Raw genomic sequence first — 12,353 nt, 5'->3', positions numbered from 1 at the left:
TACAAGAAAACTAGTTTATTTACAAAAAACACGAACCAGATAAAATGTTTTGCTTTGTAAAACTACAACTCCCAGCATACACTAGTAGCCTTCAGCTCTCGGGGCATGATGGGAGGTGTTGTATAAGTCACGGCATGAGGCACAGAGAACCCCGCACCTCGCTGCCATCAGCCACCGCTAGTGAAGTCATAGTTCAGATCGGTGGTTTCTGGGTCAGAACGTCAAGTCCCAGCATGCTCAGCTGGTTATTTGATGGGGGGGGGGGGGGGGCAGCCGTGGATGGTTTTCGCGGCACAGGACGCAGACGCCTCCAGTTTTATGTACAAGAGATCGGATGGATTAACCCTTCAATCACTTTCCCCATCATCACTGATGATCCCCTTCAAGCTGGACCAGTCCATTGGTCTCTTTTTACGGGGGGGACCTTCTTCTCCTTCAGAGTCAGATCCCATAGTTTTCCGGTAGGGGGAGGCTTCACGGGTTGGAGATGGCTTATAGGGGGTCCGGGTGTTACAGCGTCGAGGTCGTCCTGCAGGAGATAGGGGTTGTCAGGAGATGGCAGTGTATGGTGCAAACATGATCTCCCACAGTGCAACTGTGTAAAGATAATGAACGCGCAAAGGACAAGAAGAGTGAACGCAGCTCTGGATGTGACTGGAGTACAAGTCGTGAAAACAGTCATTCATTTCATAGTATATAGTCAGCAGAACATTTATATGACACAGAGCTCCAAATCTCCTGCAGCCACCACTAGAGGGAGCTCACTACATACAGATTATACAGCCACCACTAGAGGGAGCTCACTACATACAGATTATACAGCCACCGCTAGAGGGCAGCAATAGATGGAGTTCACCAGTACAGTTTAGCCCCGCCCACGCTAGTTGATACTAGTTGTGACATCACTGGGCCGGCGGTAAACAGTGAGAAGGGCGCAGCGCTGCTGGAGCGCCGCTGCCTTCTCAAACAGCTGATCGGCGAGGGTCCCGGGTGTCGGACCCCCGCCGATCAGAAGCTGATGATGATCTATCCAGAGGGAAAATGCGCGATTTTTCCATGTGAGTGAAAAACATTGTCATGTGTTTTGCACTCGCATGAGAAAAAAAAAATCGCGCATGTTTGGTACCTTCTTCACAGAAGTTCGGGTTTGGGATCAGTGTTCTATTATTTTATACCATGTTATAAGGTTAAATAATAATGATCGGGTCTCCATCCGGATTGTCTCCTAGCAACTGTGCGTGAAAATCGCACCGCATCCGCACTTGCTTGCGATTCTCACGCTTTCCATTCACTTCTATGGGGCCTGCGTTACATGAAAATCAGACAATATAGAGCATGCTGCAATTCTCACGCAACGCACAAGTGATGTGTGAAAATCACCGCTCATGTGCACAGCCCCATAGAAATGAATGGGTCCGGATTCAGTGCGTTCACCTCCCGCATCGCATCCGCGCGGAATACTCGCCCGTGTGAAAGGGGCCTAAGTGTTCTATGACTGGCAGCAGTGGGTACGCGTTACGCTCAGGGGTCTCACCGGCGGTCGCGATGATGTTGCTGGTGTCTAGCTCCGCCAGCTCCGCCGCCTCCTCCCTCTTCAGCCGCACCACTCGGCATTTCTCCAGGGACGGCTTCCCTGCATGGCGAGATCAGGCTCCAGGTCATCACTCAGGCTGCTCTGGCCCCGCCCCCACCTCCATGACCCCAGCGCTCACCTTTCACCCCCAAGTCCTCCAGCTCCTTCTTCAGGACCTCTGCCATGGCCTTCACAGAGCGGCAGTCCTGAAGCAGCTTCTTGTAGTTCCTGCGGGCGCCACAGGTCAGGATGTACTTCTTGAGGCGGAGGATGGAGGGGTGCTCCATCTTGGAGGTGCTCTGAGGAGAGACAGACACGTCGGACCCCCGCCTTCCTCCTCCGCCGCTCCCCTCCCCCGGACTCACCTGCTTGGTGCTGCTCTTCCCTTTGGCGCTGGGCTCGGAGTCGTCGCTCTCTCCATCCTTCTTCTTGGCTCCTTCCTCGTCGCTGTCCTGGGAGTCGCTCTCCTCCTTGGCGCTCTTTTTGCCCTTCCCATCCGTCTCTTTACCTTTATTGGCTGCCATCTTGGGCTTCTTTGCCGTCTCCTCATCACTGTCTGTGTTCAGGTCACTCTCGCTGTCACTCTTCGATGTCTTTTTACTAGCATGTCTCTTTTCTTCTTCGCTATCCTTTTTTGACACTCTCTTCCCTGCACTCTCCTCCTCACTATCTCCGTCTCTATTTGATGCTGAACTCTCCTCACTATCAGCAGCTCTCTTTCCTGCGCTCTCTTCCTCCTCACTGTCGCTGTCTCTCTTAGTAGATTTCTTAGTCGCACTCTTTCCTGCGCTCTCTTCCTCCTCACTGTCTCTCTTAGTAGATTTCTTAGTCGCTCTCTTTTCTGCGCTCTCTTCCTCCTCACTGTCTCTCTTAGTAGATTTTTTAGCCGCTGTCTTTCCTGCGCTCTCTTCCTCCTCACTGTCACTGTCTCTCTTAGTAGATTTCTTAGTCGCTGTCTTTCCTGCGCTCTCTTCCTCCTCACTGTCTCTCTTAGTAGATTTCTTAGTCGCTCTCTTTCCTGCGCTCTCTTCCTCCTCACTGTCTCTCTTAGTCGCTCTCTTTCCTGCGCTCTCTTCCTCCTCACTATCACTGTCTCTCTTAGTAGATTTCTTAGTCGCTCTCTTTCCTGCGCTCTCTTCCTCCTCACTGTCTCTCTTAGTAGATTTCTTAGGCGCTCTCTTTCCTGCGCTCTCTTCCTCCTCACTATCACTGTCTCTCTTAGTAGATTTCTTAGTCGCTCTCTTTCCTGCGCTCTCCTCCTCCTCACTATCACTGTCTCTCTTAGTCGCTCTCTTTCCTGCGCTCTCTTCCTCCTCACTATCACTGTCTCTCTTAGTAGATTTCTTAGTCGCTCTCTTTCCTGCGCTCTCTTCCTCCTCACTGTCTCTCTTAGTAGATTTCTTAGTCGCTCTCTTTCCTGCGCTCTCCTCCTCCTCACTATCACTGTCTCTCTTAGTAGATTTCTTAGTCGCTCTCTTTCCTGCGCTCTCTTTCACCCCACGGTCTTTACCTTGCGCTCTCTTTCCCTTGACCCGAGGCCTGCTCTCAGTTTTTGCAGCTCTCTTCCCTTTTCCTGCCTTTTTCTTGCGCTCTAATTCTTCCCAATCACTCTCACTGTCTGTCTCATTTTTCGGAGCGCTCTTCGCTGCCCTGGCTTTCTTTGTTCTGTTCTCGCTGTCACGCACGCTCTCTTTCTTAGTGGGCTCCTCGCTGTCAGAGTCCATGTCCTGCGGTCTCACGGCTGTCACCTCCATCTCGCTGTCACTGCTGGACTCTGAGACGCTCTTTTGCTTCCTGGCAGCTGCTTTCTTCTCGTCTCCACTATCATCTTCCTCTGCGCTCTCGCGGACGGTCTCTTTGCCTCTCTTCGGCGTTGTCTTTACCCTCCTCTTAAAGGCGGCCGTCTCTTGCGTTTTTGCAGGGGCTTTCTTGGACGCTGGAGCCTCCGGGGAACTTCCTGACAGTCTCTTGATGTCTCGCTGCTCGATCCCAGAATCCTCCTCAGACTCGTCTGGAAGAGACAGTAAAATCGGACACGGCCGTACAGCAAACAAAGGGACAAATAACCGCCGCGCTGTGGGAGGGGCCCAGTGAAACAGATGCCCCGCCTCCACGCTGCAATAAGGCCAGGCGGAGTAACAGAGGAATAATCCGGTGTTAACCCCTCATGTCCCATGTGCCATTTATTGACTGTGCCAAAGCGTCTCACAGCTGAGGGTTTGTCACAACGTAAACCGCGTCTACGCCGGATGCAACAGTAACGCCCCCTCAGCTGTGTGCAGGGCGAGGTCTCTTACCGTCTGGCCTCCTGCGCCTCTTCCCCGGGGGCTCCCCCTCCTCCTCGTCGGTGCGCCCCCTCTTCTGCACCTTCATAATCAGCGGCTCGTCGTCGCTGGCTTCTTCCTGTGAGGAAAGGGTTAAAAAATGGGGGCGCTGTTAAAGGAGAAGTCCCCTGACAGCGCTGAGGCCCTGCGCTCCAGTCACAGGATGCTGTGGGGCCCGGATGTGACAGGTGGCCCCCAGAGGCCCCGCCCCCTTCACCTGCATCCTCAGCAGCTCCTCCTCCACTATCTTCTTCAGGATCTGGCGCTCCGGGGGGCTCAGCGCTGATCGGCCGCAGTGAGCCAGGAACTTGGCGCGCACCACCGACTGCGACAGGGCGCTGCGGGCGAGAGGACGACAGGTCACGTGACAGCTCCACGCCATGACATAACACTCCAGTACAAACGATGATGTCACTGTATATCAGGTGGGCTATGACGTCATACAAGAGCCTGTGAGGTCACTGTATGTAGTACATGGGCTATGACGTCATACAAGAGCCTGTGAGGTCACTGTATATAGTACATGGGCTACGACGTCATACAAGAGCCTGTGAGGTCACTGTATGTAGTACATGGGCTATGACGTCATACAAGAGCCTGTGAGGTCACTGTATGTAGTACATGGGCTATGACGTCATACAAGAGCCTGTGAGGTCACTGTATGTAGTACATGGGCTATGACGTCATACGACTCACCACATACAGTCACGCCACAGGGTGCTACACTGGCGCAGTGCCGCCACATTATGACGCCTGTGACGCCCGGACCCAGGAGCGGCGATGACGTCACGTGGCGGTCACTCGGTCTCCTCACCTGAGATCCGGGCTCTGCTCGAAAAGCCCCCGGGTGAAGAGCCGCATCTCCCGCTCCACAGCTCCCGCCATGTTTAAACCAACACCTCCGTGGTAGAGGCTCCGCCCACCAGCCTCTCATTGGTCGGGAACCTCCTGTTGACTCCTGATTGGTAGGCGGTAAGAGGAGGCGGGACTCGGAGATCCTGATTGGATGACATTCAACCCCCGCCCATTTGGTTGTGTAGAGGCCGCCATTTTACCGGAGTTTAGAGCTCGTTCCGTTCATATCTACGGGATGCGTCTCAGGAAGTGACGTCACGTTACCACAGGGATGTAGGCGGGGATTGTCCTCCTGGAAGCGGAGCGGTAAGAGTAGTTATTACTGTACAGTCCGAGGAGCCATAAGTCCCAGCATGCCTCCCTGTCACATGGTTAGCTGAGTGCTCAGTGGGAGAAGTGGAGCGGTTACCCATAGCAACCAATCGGGGCTCTGCTTTCATTTTCCAATGCGCCTCTGAGACATTAGAGCGGGGATCTGATTGGCTGCCCACGAGGCATGCTGGGAGTTGTAGTTTATCCTCACCTGGAGAGGCAGAGGCTGTAGATGGCTGCCCTGGGAGGTGAGGAAACGGATGAGGGGTTGTCACCCGGCTTCCCCAGACCCCTGCGTGTAAGGCCTGCCCCAGTACAGAGGTCCAGGAGGATAGTCCCTGGGAGATGGAATGGCGGTCATATTAGTTTTCTTTGCATTGATGGATACAACAAGGGTTTATATCCCCTGGAGTCTATTACAGGAGACCGGCCCTTTAAATTCATGGCTTGTTAGGTTTGATATCGCCTTACTGACTGTTTCCTTCTGTTTTGCAGTGAGGATGAATGGCGAGGCTGACGGGGAGGTCGATTACAAGAGGAAGTACAAGAACCTAAAGCGCAAGCTCAAGTTCCTCGTCTACGTGAGTGCCGGACAATGCGCGGCAGGCAGATTCAGGGTTATGGGGGGTATAGACTCTACGGCCCTGATTTATCAAGATCAGCGTGCGCTAAAACCGTACGGCCCTGATTTATCAAGATCAGCGTGCGCTACAACCGTACGGCCCTGATTTATCAAGATCAGCGTGCGCTAAAACCGTACGGCCCTGATTTATCAAGATCAGCATGCACTAAAACCGTACGGCCCTGATTTATCAAGATCAGCGTGCGCTAAAACCGTACGGCCCTGATTTATCAAGATCAGCGTGCGCTAAAACCGTACGGCCCTGATTTATCAAGATCAGCGTGCGCTAAAACCGTACGGCCCTGATTTATCAAGATCAGCGTGCGCTAAAACCGTACGGCCCTGATTTATCAAGATCAGCGTGCGCTAAAACCGTACGGCCCTGATTTATCAAGATCAGCGTGCGCTAAAACCGTACGGCCCTGATTTATCAAGATCAGCGTGCGCTAAAACCGTACGCCCCTGATTTATCAAGATCAGCATGCGCTACAACTGTACGGCCCTGGTTTATCAAGATCAGCGTGCGCTAAAACCGTACGGCCCTGATTTATCAAGATCAGCGTGCGCTAAAACCACTTATGATGGGGTCAGTGCTGTCGGAGGAGGCATCTCACTTATGATGAGGTGCGGGCTTCCTCCGGCAGTCGGTTATCGCCAGTTTCTGGGGTAAATAATGACTAATGCGCCTGCTACTAGGTTTATAAAATGTCAGAAAACAAGGTTTAGGAGAATCTTAATCCCCCCAACGTCTCCAGGAAGGCAGCGTGGCACTGAGTGGGCGCAGCGCACACTGCAGGGGCTAACAGGAAAGCAGCAGAATTGTGAATGCAGCTGTGGCTGTGACTAGAGCATAATGGGTAGCAGGTTGTTGTATCTCTGTATTTAGGAGCAAGAATGTTTCCAGGAGGAGCTACGGAGGGCCCAGAGGAAGCTGCTGAAAGTCTCCAGAGATAAGAGGTAACAGAGGCCAATGAGCAGAGCATTGTGGGATGTGCCGCCAGCTTACCCGCCGCCTCACCCCTCCCCCTCTTCTCTCTCCGCCAGCTTCCTACTGGACAGAATCCTTCAGTATGAGAACGTTGACGACGACTCGTCAGGTATGTGGGATCCGGTGGAGAAAATGGGGCGAGATGAGCTGCGACAGGAGGGATAACTGAAGGTGGTAATCTGTGAGGGAAGTGGGAGGCAGGAAGAAACGGGGGCCCAGGAACCAAGAGGTCCGAGCCAATGGGGGGAAATGAATGTGATCGGGCCTGGGGGAAGAGCTTGTATCAGCGCCTGTCGGGCCTTTCCAGGAGGAGTAACTGACTGTTCTTACAGATTCTGATATGACGGCGTCTTCAGACAACAGTGACACCGAGGGAGGACGTGATGTTGGCACCCCCACTGCCAGGAGGTGAGTCCAGAGGGTCGTCTCCGCCAGGCTGAACCGAGGAACAAGTGCCCCTTTTGTCAGTTCACTTCGCGATAATCGCAAACCCCAACGCTTATCACTGGCATCCTGCTAACCCGCCTAGATCTCTGCTCCTGTGGAACATTCGTTATTTACATCCCTGTCCTGACCTATGACATCTCACAGCTGAGGGTTTGTTACAGTTCACAATGTCTGTTAGTTGCAGAACACTTACTTTTGTCCTTCTGATTTATTATGCAGGAAGAGCAGTCCATCTGCCGGTCCGGCCTCCCCTCCCCCATCCTCCTCATCAGGCCTGTCCCTGCACGCGTCTGGGGGCCCCTACCTTAGCGCAGTGAGTATGATTGGCTGTTACCTCCGCTGGGCTGTCAGGGGGTTGGCTGTTACCCCCGCTGGGCTGTCAGGGGGTTGGCTGTTACCTCCGCTGGGCTGTCAGGGGGTTGGCTGCCGCCCCCCGCTGGGCTGTCAAGGGGTTGGCTGTTACCTCCGCTGGGCTGTCAGGGGGTTGGCTGCCGCCCCCCCCCCCCCCCCCCCGCTGGGCTGTCAGGGGGTTGGCTGCCGCCCCCCCCCGCTGGGCTGTCAAGGGGTTGGCTGTTACCTCCGCTGGGCTGTCAGGGGGTTGGCTGCCGCCCCCCGCTGGGCTGTCAGGGGGTTGGCTGCCGCCCCCCGCTGGGCTGTCAGGGGGTTGGCTGTTACCTCCGCTGGGCTGTCAGGGGGTTGGCTGCCGCCCCCCCGCTGGGCTGTCAGGGGGTTGGCTGCCGCCCCCCCGCTGGGCTGTCAGGGGGTTGGCTGCCGCCCCCCCGCTGGGCTGTCAGGGGGTTGGCTGCCGCCCCCCCGCTGGGCTGTCAGGGGGTTGGCTGCCGCCCCCCCGCTGGGCTGTCAGGGGGTTGGCTGCCGCCCCCCCGCTGGGCTGTCAGGGGGTTGGCTGCCGCCCCCCCGCTGGGCTGTCAGGGGGTTGGCTGCCGCCCCCCCGCTGGGCTGCAGGGGGTTGGCTGTATACTTTCTGTATTCTGCAGCTTATTGGCCTGGAGACCTTAAAGGCTATGGACACCTTTTGAGGACAATTTTTTGTTTTATGATTGAATTTTACTCATTTTAGGCAAAAACTCTTTTCCAATTGGTTTTTGTTAAAAATATAGAGGCGTCCTGTCACAAAGGGTTAACTGCTTAGCTGTGTGAATCGTACTTTCGCTTTGTGCCGTCATCTAATAAACCTACTCTCTAAGCTATTACGAGGTCATAACACTTATTTAACGCTCATTCTTATCAGTAAGATGAATTGAGCCTTAATGAGATGAGGAGCCGTCAGCTGAGCTGCCTGACGGGACACTGTGCAGATTCAGATCCTGCTGCTCGAGAATCTCAAGGCTGTACAGAGAAAGGGGTTAACATATTATTATTTATTTTATTAAAATCTATTGAAAAAATAAATTTTTAGCTCAAAATGAGTACAATGCAATAATAAAAAAAATTGCCCCCAAAGGTGTACATAGCCTTAAATTCCCAGCAGGCTCTGAAAGCAGGACCTGCTGGGGGTTGTAGTTCCACATTGCTGACACAGCTGCTTGGGGTGGGGGTTGCTGTCACATGACTTCTCCCCCTCCCCCCTGATCTTCTCTCCCTCATCCCATCTCATGATTTGTGTTTTTTCCCCTCCACCCTTCCCCCGTTCCATCAGATGAGCTCACCCCCCTACACCCCGTTCCCCTCGGAATATCTGGCTCCTATCCCCAACTCCACGTCCCCCAAACCCGAGCGAGTCAAGAGAGACAGAAAGAACCGCGGGGTTAAGCCCAGGAGACCTAAGGTACCTGTGAGACGAGCTGTGTGTGAGCATGTACCGCCGGCCACCATGACTCCCCGTCTAACCCATCTTCTCTCATGCCTCCAGATGGCCCTCAGCTCGCCCTCTGGGGTCCTGCCCTTCAGTTCCCGGTCATCCAGCCTTCCGCCGCTGTCCTCCTCAAGCAAGCACGCCCCACCCCCGCCCATCCTCAGCACGGTGCCACAGCAGATGTTCAGCGATGGCGGGGAGGGCAGCGGAGAAGAGGGGCCCCTGGATGGAGATGAGGAGGATGACTTGGTCATAGACATCCCTGAGTAAGGCCTGAACCTGCCGGCACGACCATATGCTGCACTGAAGTCTGCTCGGCTTCGAGGAGGGACTCCCATTATCCTCGTGGACGGCTGCCGTGTCTGCTGAGACTCCGGACTGTCTCATTTTATAAGATTTCCTCAGCCGGACGTTGACACGGATCCAGTGACTGTACCGATCACGCGGGTGCATTGCATTGTGGGAGATGTAGTGTTAATATTGAGAACTGTATGGGGGGGGGGGGGGGACTGGCCATAGACCCTACAGGGAAATCTCTGGGCGCCCTGATCCCTCCTCGCGGCCGCTGGCGGGTACATAACGACCTGTTGCTCCAGCGTTAATTAATGTAGGAGCATCAGGCTCCTATGTACCTGGCTGCAGGGGCCCGCCCGAATTCATCTGCATGGCTGTCCTCAGGACGTTAGCGCAGTTGTATACTGTGGTGAGGGCGGCAGTATTTGGTTCTGCGGGGGTGGTATTTTGTTCTGCACTATGGTATTGCTTGTGTTGCCCCATCTACTGTCAGTTTGGACCTACCTACAACGCGGGGCCACTTTTTTTTTTTTTCCTGGGGCCATTTGAAGTTCCCAGTCTGTCCCTGGTGTATGAGATCTACTGGGGCCACTACATCTCCTGCAGAGCACGCCCACTGACCCTAATTAAACCCTTCCCCTCCTGCAGCACAGCAGAGCACGCCCACTGACCCGGTCACAGGACGGGTGGGAGTCCCGATTGTGCTGCATTGTGGGAAATGGACGATGAAGCCCTACATCTCTCGCAGTGCAGCAGAGCATGCCCGGCGCACTCGCGTCCTGCGCAGTGCAGTCTACCAGACCTTGGTGCTGGATGTCGTTTTTTTTAACCTGATTTGTGAATGAATTGACTCTCTGAAAATGGAGTTGTGGCCCCGGGGTTACACTTTACAGCAGATGTGACGCTTGTTTACAAGGTGCCGCCCGCGACGGCGTTCTTCTGCCTCCGATTTATTTACAATGAATTTTTTTTTCACTTTTGGTGCTGTGCATCCTGAAGTGAAGCTTTTAGCACCACCTGGTGGTGGCATGAGGGCACTGCACTGAGATTAAATCCTGCACAAACCCGAGGCTTCTTGTGTTTTCTTTAGAATGTGGGTTTCTACCACAAATTATTTCTGCCGTTTCATTTTTTACCACTAATAAATCACCAGAGTAAGCACTTTTTTTTTTTTTTGCCATCTGCATATTTAACCACATTCTGACCGGCAGTTTTTGCCCTCACGTGTCTTCCTTACGGTATTTTTCCCATGTAGAGAAGGTCATGTTAACAGTCCTGAAAAAGGAGGATTTGAGGTTGGGTCCAAGCCGTTACCAGACTCTTCTGTCCCTCTGGAGTCCTGCATCTTCGCAAAGGATCGGCAAGTGGAAATCCACCTTGTCTGGTCCTTATCTGCCCCCAAATCTGCTGTTGGGGGACAATTGGGAGGCCCCCATATAGATGAGTGGACGTTCTTTCTAAAATCTGTGGGTTTGGCCAAGTTTGTCTTCGGGTCTTCACACAGCAGCAGATGTCAGCTGAAAGTCCGAAAAATGAAACGCAGGACACCCAGGAGGTTTTTGCTGCTGATGTTTTGGTAATTTGGTGGACTTTTTTGGGTCTCTTACCACTGATCAATAGCGGGAAGGAGAGGAGCGGCAGAATAGTCACTGACCGGTAGAGGGAAGGAGAGGAGCGGCAGAATAGTCACTGACCAGTAGAGGGAAGGAGAGGAGCGGCAGAATAGTCACTAACTGGTAGAGGGAAGGAGAGGAGCGGCAGAATAGTCACTAACTGGTAGAGGGAAGGAGAGGAGCGGCAGAATAGTCACTGACTGGTAGAGGGAAGGAGAGGAGCGGCAGAATAGTCACTGACTGGTAGAGGGTGGGCGAGGAGCGGCAGAATAGTCACTGATCGGGAGAGGAGCGGCAGAATAGTCACTGATCGGGAGAGGAGCGGCAGAATCGTCACTGACCGGTAGAGGGAAGGACAGGAGCGGCAGAATAGTCACTGATGGTAGAGGGAAGGAGAGGAGCGGCAGAATAGTCACTGACCGGGAGAGGGAAGGAGAGGAGCGGCAGAATAGTCACTGACTGGTAGAGGGAAGGAGAGGAGCGGCAGAATAGTCACTGACCGGTAGAGGGAAGGAGAGGAGCGGCAGAATAGTCACTGACTAGGAGAGGAGAGGCAGAATAGTCACTGACTGGTAGAGGGAAGGAGAGGAGCGGCAGAATAGTCACTGACCGGTAGAGGGTGGGAGAGGAGCGGCAGAATAGTCACTGACCGGTAGAGGAAAGGAGAGGAGCGGCAGAATAGTCACTGACCGGTAGAGGGTGGGCGAGGAGTGGCAGAATAGTCACTGGCCGGTAGAGGGTGGGCGAGCAGTGACTATTCTGCCGCTCATCGGTAGAGGGAAGGAGAGGAGCGGCAGAATAGTCACTGGCCGGTAGAGGGTGGGCGAGGAGCGGCAGAATAGTCACTGATCGGTAGAGGGAAGGAGAGGAGCGGCAGAATAGTCACTGACCGGTAGAGGGAAGGAGAGGAGCGGCAGAATAGTCTCTGACCGGTAGAGGGAAGGAGAGGAGCGGCAGAATAGTCACTGACCGGGAGAGGGAAGGAGAGGAGCGGCAGAATAGTCACTGACCGGTAGAGGGAAGGAGAGGAGCGGCAGAATAGTCACTGATCGGGAGAGGGTGGGCGAGGAGCGGCAGAATAGTCACTGACCGGTAGAGGGCAGGAAAGAAGTGGCAGAATAGTCACTGGCCGGTAGAGGGTGGGCGAGGAGTGGCAGAATAGTCACTGATCGGTAGAGGGAAGGAGAGGAGCGGCAGAATAGTCACTGACCGGTAGAGGGAAGGAGAGGAGCGGCAGAATAGTCACTGACCGGTAGAGGGAAGGAGAGGAGCGGCAGAATAGTCACTGACCGGTAGAGGGTGGGCGAGGAGCGGCAGAATAGTCTCTGACCGGTAGAGGGAAGGAGAGGAGCGGCAGAATAGTCACTGACCGGGAGAGGGAAGGAGAGGAGCGGCAGAATAGTCACTGACCGGTAGAGGGAAGGAGAGGAGCGGCAGAATAGTCACTGACCGGTAGAGGGAAGGAGAGGAGCGGCAGAATAGTCACTGACTGGTAGAGGGAAGGAGAGGAGC

General features: G+C 54.3%; 2 protein-coding genes across 6 annotated transcripts; one reads left to right on the top strand and one right to left on the bottom strand.

Moving 5' to 3' along the window:
• HIRIP3 (HIRA interacting protein 3) lies at positions 1 to 4,809 on the bottom strand. Of its 4 annotated transcripts, none has more exons than XM_044303445.1 (8): positions 4,712 to 4,809; positions 4,115 to 4,235; positions 3,871 to 3,976; positions 2,811 to 3,584; positions 1,939 to 2,735; positions 1,713 to 1,872; positions 1,535 to 1,633; positions 1 to 529 (listed from the first exon to the last, which is right to left on the bottom strand). In XM_044303445.1, the coding sequence occupies exons 1-8, from the start codon at positions 4,780 to 4,782 to the stop codon at positions 348 to 350; spliced, it is 2,310 nt and encodes a 769-aa protein (XP_044159380.1). In that variant the 5' UTR covers positions 4,783 to 4,809; the 3' UTR covers positions 1 to 347. The 4 variants fall into 4 exon arrangements, with proteins under 4 accessions (XP_044159380.1, XP_044159383.1, XP_044159381.1 ...); XM_044303448.1 differs by having other exon boundaries at positions 1,939 to 2,615; positions 3,015 to 3,584; XM_044303446.1 differs by having other exon boundaries at positions 1,939 to 2,829; positions 3,064 to 3,584.
• A 178-nt stretch (positions 4,810 to 4,987) lies between these two features.
• On the top strand, positions 4,988 to 10,293 carry INO80E (INO80 complex subunit E). Of its 2 annotated transcripts, none has more exons than XM_044304127.1 (8): positions 4,988 to 5,058; positions 5,560 to 5,645; positions 6,573 to 6,643; positions 6,731 to 6,783; positions 7,007 to 7,082; positions 7,341 to 7,434; positions 8,779 to 8,907; positions 8,992 to 10,293. In XM_044304127.1, exons 2-8 carry the CDS (start codon positions 5,565 to 5,567, stop codon positions 9,202 to 9,204), a joined length of 717 nt encoding a protein of 238 aa, XP_044160062.1. In that variant the 5' UTR covers positions 4,988 to 5,058; positions 5,560 to 5,564; the 3' UTR covers positions 9,205 to 10,293. The 2 variants fall into 2 exon arrangements, with proteins under 2 accessions (XP_044160062.1, XP_044160061.1); XM_044304126.1 differs by lacking the exon at positions 4,988 to 5,058 and adding an exon at positions 5,103 to 5,312.
• Positions 10,294 to 12,353: the final 2,060 nt, after the last annotated feature.

The sequence above is a fragment of the Bufo gargarizans genome, chromosome 8 (assembly GCF_014858855.1).
Source record: "Bufo gargarizans isolate SCDJY-AF-19 chromosome 8, ASM1485885v1, whole genome shotgun sequence".
NCBI lineage: Eukaryota > Metazoa > Chordata > Amphibia > Anura > Bufonidae > Bufo > Bufo gargarizans.
The sequence above is the reverse complement of the archived record's forward strand: the minus strand, read 5'-3'. Positions and strand labels throughout refer to the sequence as shown.

Excerpts from the sequence above, each read along its gene's own strand:
- INO80E (XM_044304126.1), top strand. Across the intron at positions 5,646-6,572 it reads AGCTCAAGTTCCTCGTCTAC|GAGCAAGAATGTTTCCAGGA; the intron begins GTGAGTGCCGGA and ends CTCTGTATTTAG. Across the intron at positions 7,083-7,340 it reads GGCACCCCCACTGCCAGGAG|GAAGAGCAGTCCATCTGCCG; the intron begins GTGAGTCCAGAG and ends TTTATTATGCAG.
- HIRIP3 (XM_044303444.1), bottom strand. The coding sequence starts at position 4,782 with ATGGCGGGAGCTGTGGAGCGGGAGATGCGGCTCTTCACCCGGGGGCTT. Across the intron at positions 3,585-3,870 it reads GAGGCGCAGGAGGCCAGACG|ACGAGTCTGAGGAGGATTCT; the intron begins GTAAGAGACCTC and ends TGTCTCTTCCAG. Across the intron at positions 1,873-1,938 it reads GGAAGAGCAGCACCAAGCAG|AGCACCTCCAAGATGGAGCA; the intron begins GTGAGTCCGGGG and ends GTCTCTCCTCAG.